This window comes from Salmo trutta, chromosome 14, assembly GCF_901001165.1.
Source record: "Salmo trutta chromosome 14, fSalTru1.1, whole genome shotgun sequence".
NCBI lineage: Eukaryota > Metazoa > Chordata > Actinopteri > Salmoniformes > Salmonidae > Salmo > Salmo trutta.
The window spans coordinates 46,281,978-46,304,841 of record NC_042970.1 but is presented as its reverse complement, the minus strand read 5'-3'; the positions used below and the strand labels follow the sequence as shown (position 1 = coordinate 46,304,841).

Sequence of the window (22,864 nt, the reverse complement as noted above, 5' to 3'; positions counted from 1 at the left end):
TCACCCATGACTGTGTGGCCACGCACACGTTCAACTCAATCATCAAGTTTGCAGACGACACAGCAGTACAAGGCCTGATAACCAACAATGACCAGACAGCCCACAGGTGAGGACCCTGGCAGAGTGGTGCTAGGAAAATAACCTCTCCCTCAATATCAACAAAATGAAGGAGCTGATCGTGGACTTCAGGAAACAGCAGAGGGAGCACGCCCCTCTCCACATCGACGGGACTGCAGAGGAGAAGGTGAAAAGCCTCAAGTTAATAGGTGTTCACATCACTGACAATCTGAAATGGTCCACCCACACAGACAGTGTGGTGAATAAGGCACAACAGTGCCTTTTCAACCTCAGGAGGCTGAAGAAATTTGTCTTGGCCCCTAAGACCCTCACAAACTTTTACAGATACGCAATTGAGAGGATCCTGTCGGGCTGTATCACCGCCTGGCACGGCAACTGCACCACACGTAACCGCAGGGCTCTCCAGAGGGTGGTGCTGTTTGCCAAACGCATCACCGGGGGGCACCCTACCTGCCCTCCAGGACACCTACAGCACCCGGTGTCACAGGAAGGCCAAAAAGATCATCAAGGACATCAACCACCCGATCCACGGCCTGTTTACCTTGCTACCATCCAGAAGGCGAGGTCAGTACAGGTGCATCAAAGCTGGAACCGAGAGACAGTTTTTCAATCTCAAGGCCATCAGACTGATAGATAGCCATCTCTAGCCGGCTACCACCCGGTTACTCAACCCTGCGACTTAGAGGCTGTTGCCCTATATACATAGACATGGAATCAGTGACATTAATAATGGAACACTAGTCACTTTAATAATGTTTACATACTGCTTTACTCATTTCATGTATATATACTGTATTCTATTCTACTGTATTTTAGTCAATGCCTCTCCGACATTGCTCGTCCTAATATTTATATATTTGTTAATTCCATTCTTTTACTTTTAGATTTGTGTGTATTGTTGTGAATCATTAGATACTACTGCACTGTTGGAGCTAGGAAAACAAGCATTTCACAACACCCGCAATAACATCTGCTAAATACAGCGGCAAGAAAAAGTATGTGAACCCTTTGGAAATACCTGGATTTCTGCATAAATTGGTCATAAAAATTGATCTGATCTACATCTAGGTCACAACAATAGACAAAAACCGTCTGCTTAAACTAATAACACACAAACAATTATACGTTTTCATGTCTTTATTGAACACACCGTGTAAACATTCACATTGCAGGGTGGGAAAAGTATGTGAACCCTTGGATTTATAACTGGTTGACCCTCCTTTGGCAGCAATAACCTCAACTAAACATTTTCTGTAGTTGTGGATCAGACCTGCACAACGATCAGGAGGAATTTTGGACCATTCCTCTTTACAAAACTGTTTCAGTTCAGCAATATTCTTGGACATGGTTATGTTTGATTTTACCGTGTGTTGACCATGTTGTGTAGTTAATGTGTGGTCAATTTGTGGTCAGAGGGAGCTGGGGTGCAGAGTGTTGGCACTGCTACTTCCTACCTGATGGGTAAGTAGACATCACTTCTACTTTTTCAATCAATCAATCAATGAAGAAAAATTATTTATGGCCTTATTTTTTTTACATCAGCAGTTTTCACAGTGCTTTTACAGTAACCTGGCCTACACCAGAGAAACCCAAACAATACAGGGCACCACTTCTACTGCCATCTATTTCTCCCTGTGTGATGTCATATCCTGTTCCTGTTTAGGCACCTGGCCAGCCGAGTGCAGGGGGCTCCCCCGTCAACATGAGGCTCCTGCTGCTCCCGCCCCAAATACACACAGGTACACGCACGTACGCACGCATGCACACGCGCACGCACACACACACACACACACTCTATTAGGAATGTTCCCCTATTTACATGTTTGGTTGTATGTGTGTTTTGTGTCAGAATAGAGGGAGGATAAGCCAGTGTTTGAGGAGAGGCGTCTGGTGTAGAGGTCTTCACGGGTCCAAAAAGTTGGACTCGTTCAAATGGACCTGGGGCTTTCCCACCCGGACCTGATATGCATAAATACATTTTTAAAATATATAGAGACCCGTTCCAAACGGATCCGAGGACATCTAGACCCGTTCCGTATAGACCTGGCTGGATCCACACCCGGTCCGATCCGAGTGATGGAAGCAGCAGAAAAGTACTTTTTAAGCTACTTTACTAAGCAGAGTTGGTAAAGCACGAGAGGAGGGAGAGAGGATTGCAGCTCTAGAGGGTGGGTGAGGGGCCGTAAGTTACTGTAAGCGAGTGAAACGGGAGCAGGGAGGAGGGAGGGAGAGACGAGAGACAGCATCCAACCAAACAACTCGTGTTATGGTAGGTTAATAGAGCCCCACTGTGGAAGTGTCATAATACCCATTAAACCTAGCGGTCAAACAGGGAAATGGTTTTTCCAACATTCATTTTTCCCATAGGGCAGGTATTCCCAAACTGGGTTGCGTGCAATGCCGTCGGCGGTACACCACATAAAAATGTGATTCACATAAACAAAAAAAATTCAAACAGTCCATTTATATTTTCCAACAGGGCTATACATTTGGTTGAGGTTTTTTCTCGCATGAGTAGCCTCGTTTCACTGCCAAAAATAAAATTAAACCATCTAGTGTTCAGCGAAATAACAACACAATGTCAAATACAAGTAGCCTAGTCAAATAATTAACATCCAATCACATTAACCGTTATTCTCTCACGGGAATTTCATTAACGGTCCGTATGTAGCCAAACGTAGCTGCTGCTCATTCGGTTTGCTCGAAAATGGATAAATGCTTAAATAAAAGCAAGCCCCGCATCAATAGAGACACATACCAGCTCTACTGGTAGTACTGCTACTACCTGCACCTGTCGACGACACAAGTTGTTCTGCTTCCACGAGCACATCCAATGCTAGCATCAGTAATTCTACATTTGTTGTTAGCCCAGCTAGCATGTACCCTGACAGTTGTGAATCTGATGCAGCCGAAGAGCTACTGTCCCCTTACCCGTGAAAGCACCGAACAACAGTCAACATTGGACCATCGAAGAGGCGCAAATATGATGAGAACTACATTGATTTGGGGTTCACTTATATTGGGAGTAGTGCCTTTCCTCAGCCACAGTGTGTTATACACCACCTTTAAAACGTTTGGGGTCACTTAGAAATGTCCTTGTTTTTTGACCATTAAAATAACATCAAATTGATCAGAAATACAGTGTAGACATTGTTAATGTTGTAAATGACTATTGTACCTGGAAACATCAGATTTTTTATGGAATATCTACATAGGCGTACAGAGGCCCATTATCAGCAAACATGACTCCTGTGTTTCAATGGCACGTTGTGTTAGCTAATCCAAGTTTATAATTTTAAAAGGCTAATTGATCATTAGAAAACCCTTTTGCAATTATGTTAGCACAGCTGAAAACTGTTGTCCTGATTTAAAAAAGCAATAAAGCCTTCTTTAGACTAGTTGAGTATCTGGAGCATCAGCATTTGTGGGTTCGATTACAGGCTCAAAATGGCCAGAAACAAAGGCCTTTCTTCTGAAACGTGTCAGTCTATTCTTGTTCTGAGAAATGAAGGCTATTCCATGCAATAAATTGCCAAGAAACTGAAGATCTCGTACAACGCTGTGTACTACTCCCTTCACAGAACAGCGCAAACTGACTCTAACCAGAATAGAAAAAGGAGTGTGAGGCCCCGGTGACCAACTGAGCACTAGGACAAGTACATTAGAGTGTCTAGTTTGAGAAACAGATGCCTCAGAAGTCCTCAACTGGCAGCTTCATTAAATAGTACCCGCAAATCACCAGTCTCAACGTCAACAGTGAAGAGGCTACTCTGGGATGCTGGCCTTCTAGGCAGAGTTGCAAAGAAAAAGCCATATCTCAGACTGGCCAATAAAAATAAAATATTTAGATGGGCAAAAGAACACAGACACTGGACAGACGAAGATTTGAAAAAAGTGTTATGGATAGACTAATCTAAGTTTGAGGTGTTTGGATCACAAAGAAGAACATTCGTGAGACGCAGAAAAAATGTAAAGATGCTGGAGAAGTGAATGATGCCATCTGTCAAGCATGGTTGAGGCAATGTGATGGTCTGGGGGTGCTTTGGTGGTGGCAACGTGGGAGATTTGTACAGGGTAAAAGGGATCTTGAAGAAGGAAGGCTATCACTACATTTTGCAACACCATGCCATGCCCTGTGGATGACGCTTAATTGGAGCCAATTTCCTCCTACAACAGGACAATGACCCAAAGCACAGCTCCAAACTATGCAAGAACTATGTAGGGAAGAAGCAGTAATCTGGTTTTCTGTCTATAATGGAGTGGCCAGCACAGTCACTGGATCTCAAACCTAATGAGCTGTTGTGGGAGCAGCTTGACCGTATGGTACGTAAGAAGTACCCATCAAGCCAATCCAACTTGTGGGAGGTGATTCAGGAAGCATGGGGTGAAATCTCTTCAGATTACCTCCTTTATAACCTTGTCAACGTCTTGACTATATTTCCTATTCATTTTGCAACTAATTTCATGTATGTTTTCATGGAAAACAAGAACATTTCTAAGTGAAACCCAAACTTTTGAATGGTAGTGTATATACAGTGCATTCAGAAAGTATTCAGACCCCTTGACCTGATTCAGAGGGGTTGGGTTGAATGCGAAAAACACATTTCAGTTGAATGCATTCAGTTGTACAACTGACTAGGTATACCCCTTTCCATTTTTCCACATTTTGTTATGTTACAGCCTTACTCTAAAATGTATCAAATAATTTTTCTACTCATCAATCTACGCACAGTACCCCATAATGACAAAGCAAAAACAGGTTTTTAGATTTTAGAAAACAGAAATACCTTATTTACGTAAGTATTCAGACCCTTTGCTATGAGACTAGAAATTGAGCTCAGGTGCATCCTGTTTCCATTGATCATCCTTGAGATGTTTCTACAACTTGATTGGAGTCCACCTGTGGTAAATTTAATTGATTGGACATGATTTGGAAAGGCACACACCTGTCTTTATAAGGTCCCACAGTTGATAGTGATGTCAGAGCAGAAATTAAGCCGTGAGGTCGAAGGAATTGTCCGTAGGGCTCCAAGACATGATTGTGTCGAGGCACAGATTTAGGGAAGGGTATCAAAACATTTCTGCAGCGTTGAAGATCCCCAAGAACACAGTGGCCTCCATCATTCTTAAATGGAAGAAGTTTGGAATCACCAAGATTCTTCTTAGAGCTGGCCACCGGGCAAAACTGAGCAATTGGGGAGAAGAGCCTTGGTCAGGGAGGTGACCAAGAACCAGATGGTCACTCTGATGGAGATCCAGAGTTCCACTGTGGAGATGGGAGAACCTTCTAGAAGGACAACCATCTCTGCAGTACTCCACCAGATGGAAGCCACTCCTCAGTAAAAGGCACATGACAGCCCGCTTGGAGTTTGCCAAAAGGCACCTGAAGACTCTCAGACCATGAGAAACAAGAGCCTCTGTTCTGATGATACAAAGATTGAACTATTTGGCCTGAATGCAAAGTGTTACGTCTAGAGAACCTGCCAGCATCCCTGCGGTGAAGCATGGTGGTGGCAGCATCATGGTGTGTGGATGTTTTTCAGCGGCAGGGACTGGGAGACTAATCAGGATCGAGGGAAATATGAACGGAGCAAAGTACAGAGATCCTTGATGAAAACCTGTTCCAGAGCACTCAGGACCTCAGACTGGGGCGAAGGTTCACCTTCTTTCAGGACAACGACCCTAAGCACACAGCCAAGACAACGCAGGAGTGGCTTCGGGACAAGTCTGTGAATGTCCTTGAGTGGCCCAGCCAGAGCCTGGACTTGAACCCAATTGAACATGTCTTGATCTTCAGAGAAGAATGGGTGAAACTCCCCAAACACAGGTTTGCCGAGCTTGTAGTGTCATACCCAAGAAGACTCAAGGCTGTAATCACTGCCGAAGGTGCTTCAACAAAGTACTGAGTTAAGTGTCTAACTATTTCTGTAAATGTGATATTTCAAGTTTTATTTTTTATACTTTTGCAAAAATGTCCTTATCTGGCAGAACCAATGGCATAGTCCCAAAAGTGCAAACTCTAGCCACAGTGCATAGTTACAAAAAACAAAGTTGGAACTTTTGTTTAGACTAGCTTAAATGTCTTAATACTTCATTTATTTTATTTTCATCATTTTAATATAGACACTGAGTCTAAAAATAATTTGGAACACCTTGCGAATATTGAGTTGTACCCACTTTATCCCTCAGAACAGCCTCAATTCGTCAGGGCATGGACTCTACAAGGTGTGGAAAGCGTTCCACAGGGATGCTGGCCCATCTTGACTCCAATGCTTCTCACAGTTGGCTGGATGTCCTTTGGTTGGTGGACCATTCTTGATACACACAGGAATCTGTTGAGTGTGAAAAACCCAGCAGCTTTGCACTTCTTGACTCACTCAAACTGGTGTGGCTGGCAGTTACTACCATACCCTGTTCAAAGGCATTTAAATCTTTTGTCTTTCCCATTCACATTCTGAATGTCACACATACACAATCCATCTCTCAAGAAGGCTTAAAAATCCTTCTTTAATCTGTCTCCTCCCCTTCATCTTCACTGATTGAAGTGGATTTAACAAGTGACAATAAGCGATCCTAGCTTTCACCTGGTCAGTTTGTGTTCCTAATGTTTTGTACACTCAGTGTATGTATAGTGTGCAACGGATGTACAAACTTTGTACTACTGCAACTTTGTACTACTGTAGGTAAAAACACAAAGCAGGTACAGTGCTTAAAGGTATTAATAGGCTGTAACATGTTTGTGCTTTCTCTTCCTCAGCCAAATGACAGAAGACCACCGGAGACATCAAAGCTGCCAATCTACTATAACTGACCAGTTTGTTTCAATTATATGAATAAAGGAAATGTATCATTTCAATAAAGCTTTGCTTGGTCTTGTGAAATAGCTGTGTATTCATACGTGTGTCACACTTCCATACCACATCCTCTAGATGGCAGTGTTTATGTAATGTGAAGAAACAACCACTCATTGCTTGTAGTAAGTTTATTGACAAAATTCCCTCTTCACACACAGTTACGCATTAACACACACACCTCATAGTTAGGGCCCTGTCTTTGGGTTAATCACGTCACATGACCTGAATTTTAACCATTTATATTTCATTTTTATTTAACTAGACAAGTCAGTTAAGAGCAAATTCTTATTTACAATGATGGCCTACCAAAAGGCCTCCTGCAGGGGCTAGGATTAAAAATAAATGAAATAATATAGGACAAAACACACATCCCGATGAGAGACAACACTACATAGAGACCTAAGATAACAACAACATAGCATGGCAGTAACACATGACAACTGTCCCCTTTTCTCAGATGGTCCAGCACCATCCTCAGACAATTGCTTTCATTTTTGGTCTACTTCTCATTTCTGGAAAAGGCTTAAAATAAAAGGTTAAAATTCCAGGTCATATCACATGATTAACCAAACGCAGGTCCCTACTCACAGGGAAGGAAAATACAGTCAGCTGAAAATAAGGCAAACATTATTGGTGTGTCTGAGCTGTTAGGTGACTCTACAACACTGAAGACGCACAAATAAACACAAAAAAAACTTTATAGGTATCCTTCACAGATTATAAAACCTTACACTATATTTGACTTGTCTGCTATTGAATAAAACACTTCAAGAAAAACTCTCGCTCTCTCAGAACTTGGATGTCAATCTCTCGCAGAACTCAAAGACCTTTACTGCGAGGGCGGGGTCTCGGGCCAGGGGAGCAGGGAGAACCAGGGAACAGTCACTGTCAAAGTACTTCCCTGTTATTCCCTCCATCTCCACGGCAACCGCACAGTAGATGGTGCTCACTGCCCCTTCCTCAGAAGACTGTGTGGACAGAGATGGGAAAAGGTGAGGCTAGGTATACACTAGCGCCGGGATTCAATCCGTTCGCGCTGTCAGTTATGCACATTTTAAAGTCAATGTTCCGCCATTTACATTAATTGCTGCAGATGCCAGCTCAGTTGGAAATGTCAAGCACTTTAACACGGATCAAGCGGTGATCAGATTGAATCCCGGCGTAAGAAGACACATGCACACACACACACACTCACACTAACCATCTCTGCATAAAAGAGACAGCCACTGCTAGTAAATACATTAACTGCCAGTCAATAGCGCAGTGCTTTGTTTTGGTGATATGCCAGGAAATAAGTCTTCCTTAATTTGCAACTTTGACAAAGAAACTCTGAATTTTGACAGATTCCCCTTGTTGATTCAGGGAAATCTGTGAAAAAGAGTTGTGAAACTGCTAGAAATTCAATTTTTCTGACACATACTCTACTCCACTTGACTCCTTTTCACACTGGTTTATTTTGTCTTAAGATCTCTATTCAATCTGTATCGCTGAATTTAGCATTCCAACTTGATTTCCATTACATTTCAATGTTCCCGCATTAGCGGAGACTGCATTCAAGGTAAACGCTGCATATGTCGGCGCAATCGGAAATTACCTTCACATTTCTATTGTGCAATCTGTAACAATCTGTATTCAGCAATACAGATTGAATAGAGCCCTAAGAATTCTTTCTGGACAAACACAACAGTTCTTACGAGGTGGGATGGCACACAGTCAAAACAGTTGAAATTCCACAGTCACGGTTCACGTGAACCCAGAGACAGAAATAAATGCTGTTTTCATTACCAACATGTGGTAGCGTTTACAGTTGTTCTGCTGGTTTATTGAGTGGATTTGTTTTTTTCAACTCATTCTGTAGTGTTCCGCTGTTTTGTTGGGTCCCCACCAGACCAGGGCAGAAAATAATTGTATTTTGTAGTTTATTTGAAAATACAAACTTTTCAAATACTCAAGGTAGTGGAATATAGCTTATATAGAGTTTCGACTATAAGGCAACTATTTTCTTTGAAATTCAAATACAGGTGTCAGAATTTTTGTATAATATTTGAAAGTTTTTAAAATACTTCTCAGAAAACCAAATTATATTAAGCTAATTATTTATTTTCTTTGTAACTGTTTGAGACATAGAACTATAAGTACTGAATTGAGTGACATGTGTTGTCATTTGTGTAAAAAGGGGTGCTACTTTGTCTCAAAATGTTGAATAGAATTCTATGGGAAAGCGATCCAGTCCTGGTGCTTTTCTCCGGGTAAATGTTTTAACAGAATATAATATTTATTTTTGGGCGATCTCTGCTTTCTGATAATTGCTTCACGGTTGTTGAATCTAAGAAGACTATAAGGTCTGTCCAACTGTTGTTTAATTCTGATTTATATACATTTTAATAGAAGCTTATAGAAGTGTCATTAATCACGTTATTTCTAATAACAGCATTTGTATCTTTCTTTTAAAATTATAACTGGTTTAGCATGTATTCCTTTTTGTGAGAGCTGCAAGATATTTACCAGGTTTATTTGCCATTAACTAATATGCTTTATTGGAGTTTGACCTGTAATTGTTGGCTCTCTTCAAAAGTAAAAGACTGTATTCTTGCTTAAATTCAGAAAAGTGATTTTCTTCTGTACCTTGTAAAGATTTTTTATGGTCTTTTTCTAAGATAGAAAGAAAAAATGAAAGAAAAATAAATCACTTAATCAGATTTAGTTTTTGCCAAATATTAGATTATCATTGAGATTATCATTCCCATAATGTGTGCCTTATTAAAGGCATCTCAGATTATATCGGGGGTCGGCTTTTCTCTGTCTACATTTGTAATGGTAACGGCCTCTATTTTTCCAGGCATTGCGCTAACGCTAATTAGCATTGGCTCACGAAACTACCTCTAGCTTCCTTCATACTGGACACAGAGACATACAATTTGTATCCACAAGTTAATCTGACTTTGGGGAAGTATATAAAGGAGTATGCCTTTAAGTGTTGAAAGAAAACTAAATATCCCAAAACTGCCTTTTTGAATCAACTACATCCAAGGTAAGTGGAAAATCGGAGTAACCATCCCTCTATAGATGGTGTAATGTGTGTTTGAAACAAGAACACTACCCTCAGATGGTCAAAGAGGTTCAAAGTTGTATATGCAAAGCATCCAATGTTTGCAAATGGCTTTGAATTACTCTTCAGTAGTTTCAGGTATCGTAAAATGAATTGCAGCTTTCAACCTTTTCAGTGGCATGTTGAAAGAGTCATACAGTAGTTAAGCGCTACAACCTATTTATACTTATCTGTACAAAATACCATTGGTTAAACTGGCTCAGCTGGAAATTATCTTTAAAAAGCGCACTGTCGGTTGTCTGGTGCAGTAAGTCTCTTTAGTTTCCTTGTGAATGAAGTGAGACCTAACACATCATGTTCCCATACATGTTACAACCAGGACCATAACAATAACAATAACAGAACAATAACAAATCTTTATATCTCACACATTTTCTTCCCAACTACAGACCATCTCAGAAACACACTTTTTCCGGATTTGAGTCAAAGGAGCGATGTCGACAAGCACATTGCACATGAATGTGATATCCACAAAAAGCAGGGAGATTGCCTTTAAAAGGTGTGTTGTCATTTGTGCAGTGTTATCACGTCCTGACCCTAGTAAGATGTCATTTTCTATAGTAGAGTAGGTCAGGGCGTGACAGGGGGTGTTTTGGGCTGTTCTATGTTTTCTATTTCTATGTTTAAGTTCTAGTTTTTCTATTTCTATGTTGGGATTGTTTGGGATTGATCTCTAATTGGAGGCAGCTGATCCTCATTGCCTCTGATTAGAGATCATATTTAAGTAGGGGTTTTTCCTCTTCCTGTTTGTGGGTTATTATCCTCTGAGTAGTGTGTTTTCCTCCCTGCGTCACAGTTTGTTGTTTTTGTGTTTTCAAGTTATTTATGTATTGCATTCAGTTTCACATCTAATAAATATGTGGAACTACGCTGCATTTTGGTCCACTCCTTCGAACAGCCGTGACAGAATAACCCACCACCAAAGGACCAAGCAGCATGGAATGGAGCAGCAGGACAAATGGACTTGGGAGGAGATATTGGATGGGAAAGGACCCTGGAGGCAGGCTGGGGAGTATCGCCGCCCGAAGGAGGAGATCGAGGCTGCGAGAGCGGAACGGCGACACTATGAGGCGCTATATCCACCCAGAGGCAAGTGCAAGAGGCAGCCCCCAAAAAATGTTTTTTTGTGGGGGGCACACAGGGAGTTGGGCAGAGTCAGGGTGGAGTCCTGAGCCAACTTCCCGTGCTCACTGTGGGGAGCAAGTGATGGGGCAGGCACCGTGTTGTGCGGTGATGCGCACTGTGTCATCAGGGCGCATTCACAGGCCGGTGCGATCTGTGCCAACACCCTGCAGTTGTCGAGCTGAGTTGAGCATCCAGCCAGGGCGGGTTGTGCAAGCCATACGCTCCAGACCTCCAGTGCGCATCCATAGTCCAGTACGTCCTGTGCCTGCTCCTCACACTCTCCCTCCAGTGCGCATTCAATACCCGGTACAGCCAGTGCCTGCTGTGAGCACTCGGCCCTTAGTGCGTCTCCCCAGTCCGGTGAGACCGATTCCTGCTCCTCGCACTCTCCCTCCAGTGCGCCTCCATAGCCCAGTATGTCCTGTGCCTGCTCCCCGTACTCGCCCTGAGGTGCGTGTTACTGGTCTGGCGCCTCCTATGCCAGCTCCACGCATCAGGCCTCCAGGGCGCCTGCCCAGTCCGGGGTGTCCTGTTCCTGCTCCCCACACTTGACCTGAGGTGCGTGTTACCAGTCTGGCGCCACCTATGCCAGTCCCACGCATCGGACCTCCAGTGCGCATCCCTAGCCCAGAGCCTTCAGCGGCGGTCTGCAGCCCAGTGTCTTCAGCGGCGGTCTGCAGCCCAGTGTCTTCAGCGGCGGCCTTTAGCCCAGAGTCTTCAGCGGCGGTTGGCGATCCGAAGCCTCCGGCGACGATCCATGGTCTGGTTCCTCCGGACATACAGAAGCGGGGGGATCAGCGGGCGGTGGGGGTACTACGCCCGGAACCAGAGCCGCCGCCATAGACATTAGTCACCCACCCTACCCTCCCTTTGTGTTTTGTGTTTTTTTTGGTTTGTTTGTTTGCATTTGGAGTCTGCACCTTTGGGGGGGTACTGTCACATCCTGACCCTAGTAAGATGTCATTTTCTAGAGTAGGGCAGGGCGTGACAGGGGGTGTTTTGGGTTGTTCTATGTTTTCTATTTCTATGTTGGGATTGTTTGAGGTTGATCTCTAATTGGAGGCAGCTGATCCTCATTGCCTCTGATTAGAGATCATATTTAAGTAGGGGTTTTTCTCTTCCTGTTTGTGGGTTATTATTTTGAGTAGTGTGTTTTCCTCTCTGCGTCACGGTTTGTTTTTGTGTTTTCAAGTTATTTATGTATTGCATTCAGTTTCATGTCTAATAAATGTGGAACTACGAACACGCTGCATTTTGGTCCGATCCTTCGAACAGCCGTGACAAGTGTGCACTGTTGAAATGCATCTTTCAATGAATCCCAGCCTTTCGCTCTTTCAGTTCAGACAAAAAGAAAATAATGATTACAACTTAATTTTACAGTACACTATTTACTTATTTGGAAACAACTGTATAAAATGATAATTATTACATAATAACACAAGTGCCAGAAATGGTTTCTTACTTAATACCAGCTAAAACAGGATGGTAAAGTATGTATGAATGATTTTCACCAGGGTGTTATGATTCAAAATGTTCACCTTGAAGAAGAATATTCCGATCATGTTGAAGAGGAACCGAACCATGAAGTTGTAGTGTCTCATCACTTCTGTCATCACCAACCCGGGGTGGACGGAGTTAGCTGTCACCCCTGTGAGACACACGCAAGCACACATGCACGCACACACGCACACACGTGCACACAAGAGATTATAAACCACACAAAAGCCCAGAAATCCATGTCCCTCCTTTACCAGGAATCTGATTTCTTGGGAAGTCTGACTCACATGGGGAAACTCCATCTCCAGCTCCACAGAAGATGTTTGGCGCATTTCATTACGTCACCACATTCCCCCTTACAAGACCACTCAGAAATGATGCTCATTGTAAAATGTTACTCATCCACTAATACAGTTGTTTTAGCAGCGGTAAAATAGGGTATAGCTACTATGTGCTCTAAATAAGAATTTGATAATCGAATAGCCAAACCAGATGCCATCAACACTCCTACTCTGAGATGCTTTACTAATACTGGCCCAGGCCTTCATACCCACCTGTTCCTTGTAGCCTTCGCGCCAGCTCGTTAGTGCAGATGACGTTGTGCAGCTTGGTGTGGTTGTACACACTGTCCATAGTGTAGCCCAGGTTCTTGCCCTTGAAGTGCGAGAAGTCGACCATACCCCTCCAGTGGTTCACGGATGACACGTTGACGATGCGTGCCGGTGCTGATTGCTTCAGCAGGTCTGGACGGAGGGGAGAAGGGGAGGAAAAGGAGAGGAAGAGGAGGGAGAAAGGGGAACAGGGGGATGGAGGGAGGAGAGGCGAGGCGAGAGAAGAGTAGTGGGAAGGGAAGTGAATACAGTAACAATGTAAAGTGTGGAATGTAACGTGAGATAACTGGGACAATGTTACATACAGTAACCTACTGTAAGGTTGAGTAGATATAAAACATGTAAAGTAACAAAATGCATAACACTCACAAAATACAGCACTAGAATACACTCTTAGAAAAAAGGTGCTTTCTACTGTAGAACCTAAAATGGTTATTCGGCTGTCCCCATAGTAGAACCCTTTGAATAAAATTTTTTGGTTCCATGGAAAACCCTTTTGGTTCCAAGCAGAAGCATTTGGGGTTCCATGAAGAGCCGTGAAGAGGGTTCTACAGTGCCGTGAAAAAGTATTTTTCCTCTTTCTGATTTTCTCAATTTTTGCATATTTTTGATACTGATACAGATCTTCAACCAAAACCTAATAATAAACGGAACCTGAGTTTACAAATAACAGAAATTATAACAAATGTAATTTATTTAATTAACAAAGTTCTGCCACACCCAATTCCCCTGTGTGAAAAAGTAATTGCCCCTTTATGCTCAATAACTGGTTGTGCCACCTTTAGCTGCAATGACTCCAACCAAATGCTTCTTGTAGTTGTTAATCAGTCTCTCAGATCACTGTGGACATTTACATTTGACATTTTTGTCATTTAGCAGACGCTCTTATCCAGAGAGACTTACAGTAGTGAATGCATACATTTCATTTTTGTACTGGCCCCCCATGGGAATCGAACCCACAACCCTGGCGTTGCACACACCATGCTGGCATTGCAAACACCATGCTCTACCAACTGAGCCACAGGGAGAACTTTAGTATGCAGAACTGCTTTAACTCAACAACGTTTGTGGGTTTTCAAGCATGAACTGCTCATTTCAAGTCCTACCACAACATCTCAATTAAGTCTGGACTTTGACTATGTGTCACGCCCTGACCTGAGAGAGCCTTTTTATGTCTCTATTTAGGTTTGGTCAGGGTGTGATTTGGGTGGGCATTCTATGTCCTTTTTTCTATGTTTTCTGTCTTGTGTTTTTCACCTGACAGAACTGTTGGCTTTCGTTTTTGTTTCTTTGTTTGTGTTTCGTCATTTATAATAAATTATGACCACTTACCACGCTGCATCTTGGTCCCCTCTTTCAGACGATCGTTATACTATGCCAACTTCACATTTGTTGTTTTTTAACCATGTTCATGTAGACTTGATTGCTGCGTAACCCAGCTGCGCGTCAGCTTCAGCTCACAGACAGATGACCTGACATTCTCATGTAGAATTCTCTGATACAGAGCAGAATTCATGGTTCCTTCTATTAAGGCAAGTCGTCCGAGTCCTGAGGTAGCAAAGCATCCCGAGTGGCACAGCGGTCTAAGGCACTGCATCGCAGTGCAAGAGGTGTCACTACAGTCCTTGGTTCAAGTCCAGGCTGTATCACATCCGACTGTGATTGGGAGTCACATAGGGCGGCGCACAATTGGCCCAGCGTCGTCTGGGTTTGGCCTGGGTCGGCCATCATTGTGAATAAGAATTTGTCCTTGACTGACATACCTAGTTAAATAAAGGTTAAATAAAAAATACATATATAAAAATCCCCAAACTGTCACACTACCACCACCATGCTTGACAGTAAGCAAAGATCAGACCTAATCCCAATTGAGATGTGGCAGGACTTGAAATAAAGCAATTCTGCATGCAAGAGTGGGCGAAAATTCCTCCACAGCGACGTGGGAGACTGATCAACAACTACAAGAAGCGTTTGGTTGGAGTCATTGCAGCTGAAGGTGGCACAACCAGTTATTGAGTATAAAGGGGAAATTACTTTTTCACACAGGGGAATTGGGTGTGGCAGGACTTTGTTTATGAAATAAGTATGTAATTGGTGTGTTATTTGTTCACTCAGGTTCCCTTTATCTAATGTCAGATTTTGGTTGAAGATCTGATAACATTCAGTATCAAAAATATTCAAAAATTGATCAAATCAGAAAGGGGCAAATACTTTTTCATGGCACTGTCACGCCCTGATCTGTTTCACCTGTCCTTGTGCTTGTCGCCATCCCCCTTCAGATGTCGCTCATCTTCCCCACTTATCCCCTGGGTATTTATACATGTGTTTTCTGTCTGTCTGTGAGAGTTCGTCTTGTTTGTTCAAGTCAACCAGCTGTTTGTCTCAGAGCCTGCTTTTTCCTCATCCTCCTGGTTTTGACCCTTGCCTGTCTTGACTCTGAGCCTGCCTGCCGTCCGGTGCCTTTGCCCCTACTCTGGACTTCTAACCTCTGCCTGACCTGACCCTGGGCCTGCCTGCCGTCCTGTACCTTGGCCCCACTACTCTGGATTATCGACCCCTGCCTGCCTCGACCCGTCATTTGCTTGCCCCTGTTGTTGCAATAAACATTGTTACTTCAGCAGTCTGCACTTGGGTCTTACCTGAAACCTGAAAGGCACTGTACATGGAACCCAAAAGGGATCTCCGATGGGGACAGTGGAAGAACCCTTTGAGAAACACTTTTGTCTAAGAGTGTATAGGAACCTATTTTGTATAATAAGCCTATAGCCGTGGCCTGTGTAACGCTGCAGTAGTTGCACACAGAGCTCCAGCATTACAGCAGGGTGAGGTATTAGTGGGATATGTTGTATCTTACCCAGAAGCAGGTTGGTGAGGAGGAAAGGACCCACATGGTTGGTAGCAAAGGACAACTCTAGCCCATCTGAGGTGATATCTCTAGGCAAGCCTGTGTGCAGACACAATATAACCAAACCAAGGCACACCCATACATATTTGAAAATATGTATTTTAAATACTGAAAGCATTACTATAATATGTGATAAGAAATTCTGTGAATGCATTTTACTTGGGGCACAAAAGGATGTGCATGTCGCAAACAGACATAGATAATGAATGGGAATTTGTAAGCCAAATTGTAATTGGGTTGAATGGCATGTTAGCATCGTTATTATCAATCAAGCAAAGCTGTTCGTCTCATGGAGATTCTTATTGGGTACTGACTCGAAATGACAACCGTGCTTTGGTAATCTTACCCAAGACCTAAAGACTTGCATTAACTCTCCTCATGCACAGTATTCAGTCTTATAGCATGTAGACACCCTTGATTCAAACCCAGTTGATCACACTAGTGTGACGGCTGTTGACGTCCACCCCTGGTTCCCTGCATCTTAGCCTGGAATCCAGAGTGAATATCGCTCCTTTTCATTACTGTTCTGCTTCAGGTGAATATTGAAAATGTAGCGATATTCAGTGTGGATTTCAGGCTATAACTGACTCTGGACCCAATGCCCACCTGAAGCCCTGGCATTGTCGACCAGGATGTGTAGAGAGCTCCTTCACTATTGTCTTTTGCTTCAAGTGAAACAGTAATAAATAGTGAACAATATTCAGTGTGGATTCCAGCCTAAGTGTGTATTCCAGGCTAATCTGGATCTGGCGCCCACCTGAAGCCCCGGCGTTGTTGACCAGTATGTGGAGCTCCTTCTCCTCTCGCAGGACGCCCTCTGCGAACGCCCTCACCGACGCCAGGGACGAGGTGTCCACCAGACGCAGGTGCACGTCGGCATTCCCACTCCGTTTACGGATCTCCTGCAGGGCGACGCTACCGCGAGCCTCGCTCCGGCACGCCATGATGACACGAGCCCCGCGCCGGGCAAAGTCAAGGGCAATGAACTTCCCTATCCCTGAGAGTGTGATAGGTGAGGTGGTGGGGGTGGGTTGTAAGAGGAAATGAGTTAGGGAGAGAATGAGAGAGAGAAAGAAGAAGTAGAATGAGAGAGGGAAAGAGAGTGGAAGTGGTAGAAAAAGAGAACGAGAAACAGAAAGACGGGGGAAAGGGAATGAGAAAACAGGATAGGGGAGTAGAGAGGGAGGGAGGTTAACAGGGTTAACGTAAACTCACCCCATTCCGTACAAATGTGTGCAACCGCGACATTCAAACGAGGCTGCAAAGAAAACGAATGGGACTGTAGCGACTGTGTTGACTTCAAAATCTGGGGTGTGAACTACGTTTCTATTCAAGCGTTGATCGACATGGTAATGGCTCTATAGTATTGGAGAAAAGTTGAAAAAACTGACCCTCCGTTACATCGTGACGTGTCATTACTTTGAGATAGATCTTGTTCTCAGCCTGTGGGCATCATGTGTGTAGTGATCCAATATCCATATCCATGCCATTTAACAGTTATCACTGGCCCTTGCTCAGCCTTACTCACCAAGAGCCCAGCGCCGAGCCTTCTTGCTAGCAAAGTCACTGATCAAATATTTGAAGACCAGCTTTCTAGCTAACTGACTTTCAATGGACAGCATGGCAAGACTGCAAAGCCTGTCCTGGGACATAGTGGACCTCAAATAGTTAAAAAAAATCAGTTTTAGCTTACTGAAAGCTCTGCGAACACCACAACAGTCACAGGCAGTGTGCAAAATATAAGTAAAGCAATGCACACTTCTCCAAAAATGTTTTGCAGCTGCATCTCTTGTCTTACATCGCATGTCTTACTTCATTTTGAAACTCAGGTGTAAGATCTCTGGAATACTTTATGATCAGTGGTTGGCACACAGAAGGGACTTTATCCTCACTAATCTGCCCAACTTTCAGAACAGAAGAAAATTATTCTACAATTTTTGCAGTGGTGTGGAACCTAGTGTCCAAGTCACTTATGATGTTGTCCATAGCAGTAAAAAAACACTGTGTTCTGAAACACATTTGCTGCACTGTCCTGAGCTGTCTATCTCCTCTTGAGAGGTCTCATCATGGAACCTCTTCCTTTTCCTCTGGCGGCTGTGTTCCTTGCTAAACTGAGGTGCAACAATCATTTGCGTAGCAATCGGTGTTGCCTCAGACAGGAGACACTCCCTTCCATCTCTAAGACCCTGCATCTCTTCCTTTAAGGCTCTGATATTGGCTGCCTCTGTGTCAAGTGAGATTTTTCCTGACTGGAGAATCACATTCCTGTCCTTAATGCATTTCAGTACATGCAATTATGCCAACTGACATGTCATTCCACACAATGCTGCTCACCTCCTTCTTCTGTTGGGAGTAGTTTTATTAGTACACTGTAAATAAATTATATTAATTATGATAGGTTAATAATTTAATATTGAAAAATGTTTACCTAGTGTTCTAATATTTTTTTTAGGACCACTGTCACTCACAGGCCCTTAGACTCGTCCTAACTACCTCCTCCCAAACAGCAACTCACTTCGTGGGCTTATTTTTCATGGACAGATTTTGGCCGGAGTAAAAGCTCTCGCTTCGCCTCTTCCTCTCCGATTTAAGCCTTGTTCCGTTCTGTTTTAGATGCGACTGTCTACAGGAGGGCATGCAGTCCAGAGGTATGGTTGTTTCCGCGAGCATGGGGGAAATTGAATATTGGGAGTTTCCAAGATGGACTTACCTCCTGGGCCTTTTTGTTACTTTGATTGTTTGTCATTTGAAATTGCATGGTTTGTAAATATTCCTGGCCCAGTGAGAAAGGCCACTGCTGAAAAGGTGAACTTGTAAACCATGCCCTATTATTTATTAAATGCTGAAACTAGTCATTTTGTTTGGTCTTTACTTCACTATGCCTGCTCATCCCAGTTACAAATAACCTGTCACGTTTCCACCTCGTAACAGTTTCCTTCACATGAAACTTGGCACTTCTGAGTTCTGAGCTGTCTGACATGCATAGCTATTGTTCCAAGTGTTTGTCTATAGTTCGGTTTCCATCCAATTGATGACAGATTTTAATGCAAATATTCTAAAATCAGCATATATCTGTAATATGCGCATTTTACCACCAGAGATGTTTCCATCAAATTGACTTGTTGTGGACAAAAGGCTGTGCGTGATGACACGGTGCACCTAAAAATAACTTTTGCGGTTAAATTCCCATTTATCGAATAAAAAATCCAAGTTAAATAGCTTTCATTTGATTTTCAACTCTGATATGAATAACGTAAGTTATTAAGCAGGCTCCTGGAATAAAATATACATAGAAATAAACACAAATACAATTTAAATAAGGGGCAATGTTCAAATGAGGATGTGTTCGCATCATCACACCAACACAAAAAGATCCCATCTTGTCTAGAAATATTTTGTTTTGTCAACCTTTTGAAAAGTTTACCTTCAAATTTGATGTTTCCATCAGGCCTATTGTGACAATTTTTTATCGGTGTACTTTACTTGCATAAAGGTTGGATGGAAACCTGGTTTATAACCAAAGTAAAGTACATGGTGGATAAAAAATGTAATGACAGGCCTGATGGAAACAGCAAATGTGTCGGTAAACTTGGTAATCGTTCCAAACGTCGACAAAACAAAACATGCTAGACAAAGTGGGATCTTTTTGGGGCTATAGCTAAGTTTCCATCCAATTGGTGACAGATTTCCATGCTGAATATTCTAAAATTCGCATAAAAACAATATGCACATTTTCCCACCAGAGACTTGTTTCCATCAAATGGATTTGTTGCAGATGAAAGCCTGTGCATGATAACGTAGAAAACATAAAAATACTAATTCCTATGAACCGAATAAAAAAGACAAGTTAAATCGGTCTCCATCGCATTTTCAACTCTACTGATGGTTTTCTCACAAAAAAATAGCCATTATAGCAAGGAGCTTGATGCTTTTTTCCAATAAATATCAAGGGTCTTTTTCTGTTGACATGTTCATCGATGCTTGGCTGCTATTTGACAAATAAAAAATAATCTCGCTCTTTTGTCCATAATAATCTCATAATGTAGGCTGTATGTGCGCTCAAGGCAACTGCGCGCATATCTGCGCAATGCTGGCTAGAGCGCGCGTGTCAATACCAGAGTGGGCATGAATGGAAACCCATGTGGACATACAGGAGTACTCTCACTTTCTTCACATCTTCAAAGCGGGATTCCAAAAGCATGCCATTAACTAAACTCCGAAGTCTATTTGAGACACTTTGAGTGTGGGCTGGAGGGTTAAAGGTTCAAGTGAGGGAAATGCGTCATGTCAAGAGTTATTTCCCTACTGGACAAACACTGGTTGAATCATAGTTGTTTCCACATCCTTTCGATGAAATTGAACCAAAGTGAATATAAATGCTGAATTGACGTCCGTGCCCAGTGGGTTACCAATTATGATTTAAATAGTCTTTAGATTTTGTTGTATTACCATTTGGTTAAGAGTTTTTGTCTGTGCACTTGGTGGATAAATATAATTATTGAATCAAATTGACTGGATCAGCCTGTCCAAGCAAAACAAGTCTATAGCCCATGCCAAGTGGCACCATACAAAACAGTTACCTGTGTTAGCTCCAGTAACTATGGCTGTCTTGCCCTTCAGTTGCACCAGACAGGCGCGCGGATCCCACGACCCTCTCCGCTGTGATCGCAAGACAAGTCCCAAAATCACCGTCGATACCGCCCACAACGGGTGAGAGAAAACATCAGTCCAAACCAAATACATTTAAAAGTCCACCGAGCCCCAAATGCAGAACGAAAATGTATCTGGATACAACTTCGCAATTGTCAGTCAGGTTGAAGCAGATGTATTGTTATTGTCAGTCAGGTTGAAGCAGATTTACGACCCAGCTCCTTTCTGAGGGCTATTTGCAGTATCCACATAGAACGATTCAAGTCAACAACCGAAGTTTTTCCCAAAGTCGATGTTGCCACTGAGTGTACACAACATTAGTAAAACCTGCTCTTTAAATCAAATCAAATCAAATCAAATGTTATTGGTCACATACACATGGTTAGCAGATGTCATTGCCAGTGTAGCAAAATGCTTGTGCTTCTAGTACCCACATTGCAACAATATCTAACAAGTAATCTAACAATTCCACAACTACCTAATACACACAAATCTAGGTAAGGGATGGAATAAGAATATTTACATATACATATATGGATGAGCAATGACTGAGCGGCATAGGCAAGATGCAATAGATGGTATAAAATACAGTATATACATATGGGATGAGTAATGCAAGATATGTAAACATTATTAAAGTGGCATTATTCAAGTGACTAGTGATCCATTTATTAAAGTGGCCAATGATTTCAAGTTTGTATGTAGGCAGCAGCCTCTCTGTATTAGTGATCAAATAAAATTAAATGTATTTATATAGCCCTTCTTACATCAGCTGATATCTCAAAGTGCTGTACAGAAACCCAGCCTAAAACCCCAAACAGCAAGCAATGCAGGTGTAGAAGCACGGTGGCTAGGAAAAACTCATTAGAAAGGTGATGGCTGTTTAATGGCTGATGGCCTTGAGATTGAAAAATAGCTTCTATCTCTCGGTCCTAGCCTTGATGCACTTGTACTGACCTTGCCTTCTGGATGGTAGTGGGGTGAATAGGCAGTGGCTCTGGTGGTTGTTGTCCTTGATGATCTTTTTGGCCTTCCTGTGACATTGGGTGCTGTAGGTGTTCTGGAGGCAGGTTATTCAGCCCGACAGGATGCTCTCAATTATGCATCTGTAAAAGTTTGTGAGGGTTTTAGGTGACAAGCCAAATTTCTTAAGCCTCCTGAGGTTGAAGAGGCGCTGTTGCGCCTTCTTCACCACACTGTCTGTGTGGGTGGACCATTTCAGTTTGTCCGTGATGTGTACGCCGAGGAACTTAAAACTTTCCACCTTCTCCACTGCTGTCCCATCGATGTGGATAGTCCATGATCATCTCCTTTGCTTTGTTGACGTTGAGTGAGAGGTTACTTTCCTGACACCACACTCCGAGTGCCCTCACCTCCTCCCTATAGGCTAGCTCGTCGTTGTTGGTGAGCAAGCCTACAAATGTTGTGTCGTCTGCAAACTTGATGATTGAGTTGAAGGCGTGCATGGCCATGCAGTCATGGGTGAACAGGGAGTACAGGAGGGGGCAGAGCACGCACCCTTGTGGGGCCCCAGTATTGAGGATCAGTGACGTGGAGATGTTGTTTCCTACCTTCACTACCTGGGGGCGGCCCGTCAGGATGTCCAGGACCCAATTCCACAGGGCGGGGTTGAGACCCAGGGCCTCAAGCTTACTGATGAGCTTGGAGGGTACTTTGGTGTTGAATGATGAACTGAAGTCAATGAACAACATTCTAACTGTCACGTCCTGACCAGCAGGTGGAGTAGGTGTATAAGTGTTGGTCAGGGCGTGGCAGAAGAAGGTGGGGAATTGTTCTTGCACTGCGTTTGCATAGCCTGTGAGACTGTCCTTGTTGTGAGTATCATTTATTGTTTTGTTTTCCGGTGGATGCTTTGCCTTTTACCAATTAAAAGAAACATGAGTGTCCACACTTCCGCTGCGCCTTGGTCCTTCTCTCTCAGATACGACATATTCAACGACAAGTATGACATTTTCTGTGACAGAATTCCCCACCACCAACACAGGACCAAGCAGCGGAAGAAGGCTGGCGAGGA

General features: G+C 43.0%; 1 protein-coding gene across 2 annotated transcripts; it reads right to left on the bottom strand.

The window, feature by feature from the left end:
- Window positions 1-7,423: 7,423 nt before the first annotated feature.
- LOC115208244 (retinol dehydrogenase 12) lies at window positions 7,424-21,079 on the bottom strand. 2 transcript variants are annotated; one of them, XM_029776143.1, is made up of 6 exons: window positions 20,760-21,079; window positions 16,937-17,176; window positions 16,129-16,218; window positions 13,218-13,406; window positions 12,705-12,814; window positions 7,424-7,900 (listed from the first exon to the last, which is right to left on the bottom strand). In XM_029776143.1, exons 1-6 carry the CDS (start codon window positions 20,920-20,922, stop codon window positions 7,721-7,723), a joined length of 972 nt encoding a protein of 323 aa, XP_029632003.1. In that variant the 5' UTR covers window positions 20,923-21,079; the 3' UTR covers window positions 7,424-7,720. The 2 variants fall into 2 exon arrangements, with proteins under 2 accessions (XP_029632003.1, XP_029632004.1); XM_029776144.1 differs by lacking the exon at window positions 20,760-21,079 and adding an exon at window positions 17,571-17,701.
- Between the last annotated feature and the right edge of the window lie 1,785 nt (window positions 21,080-22,864).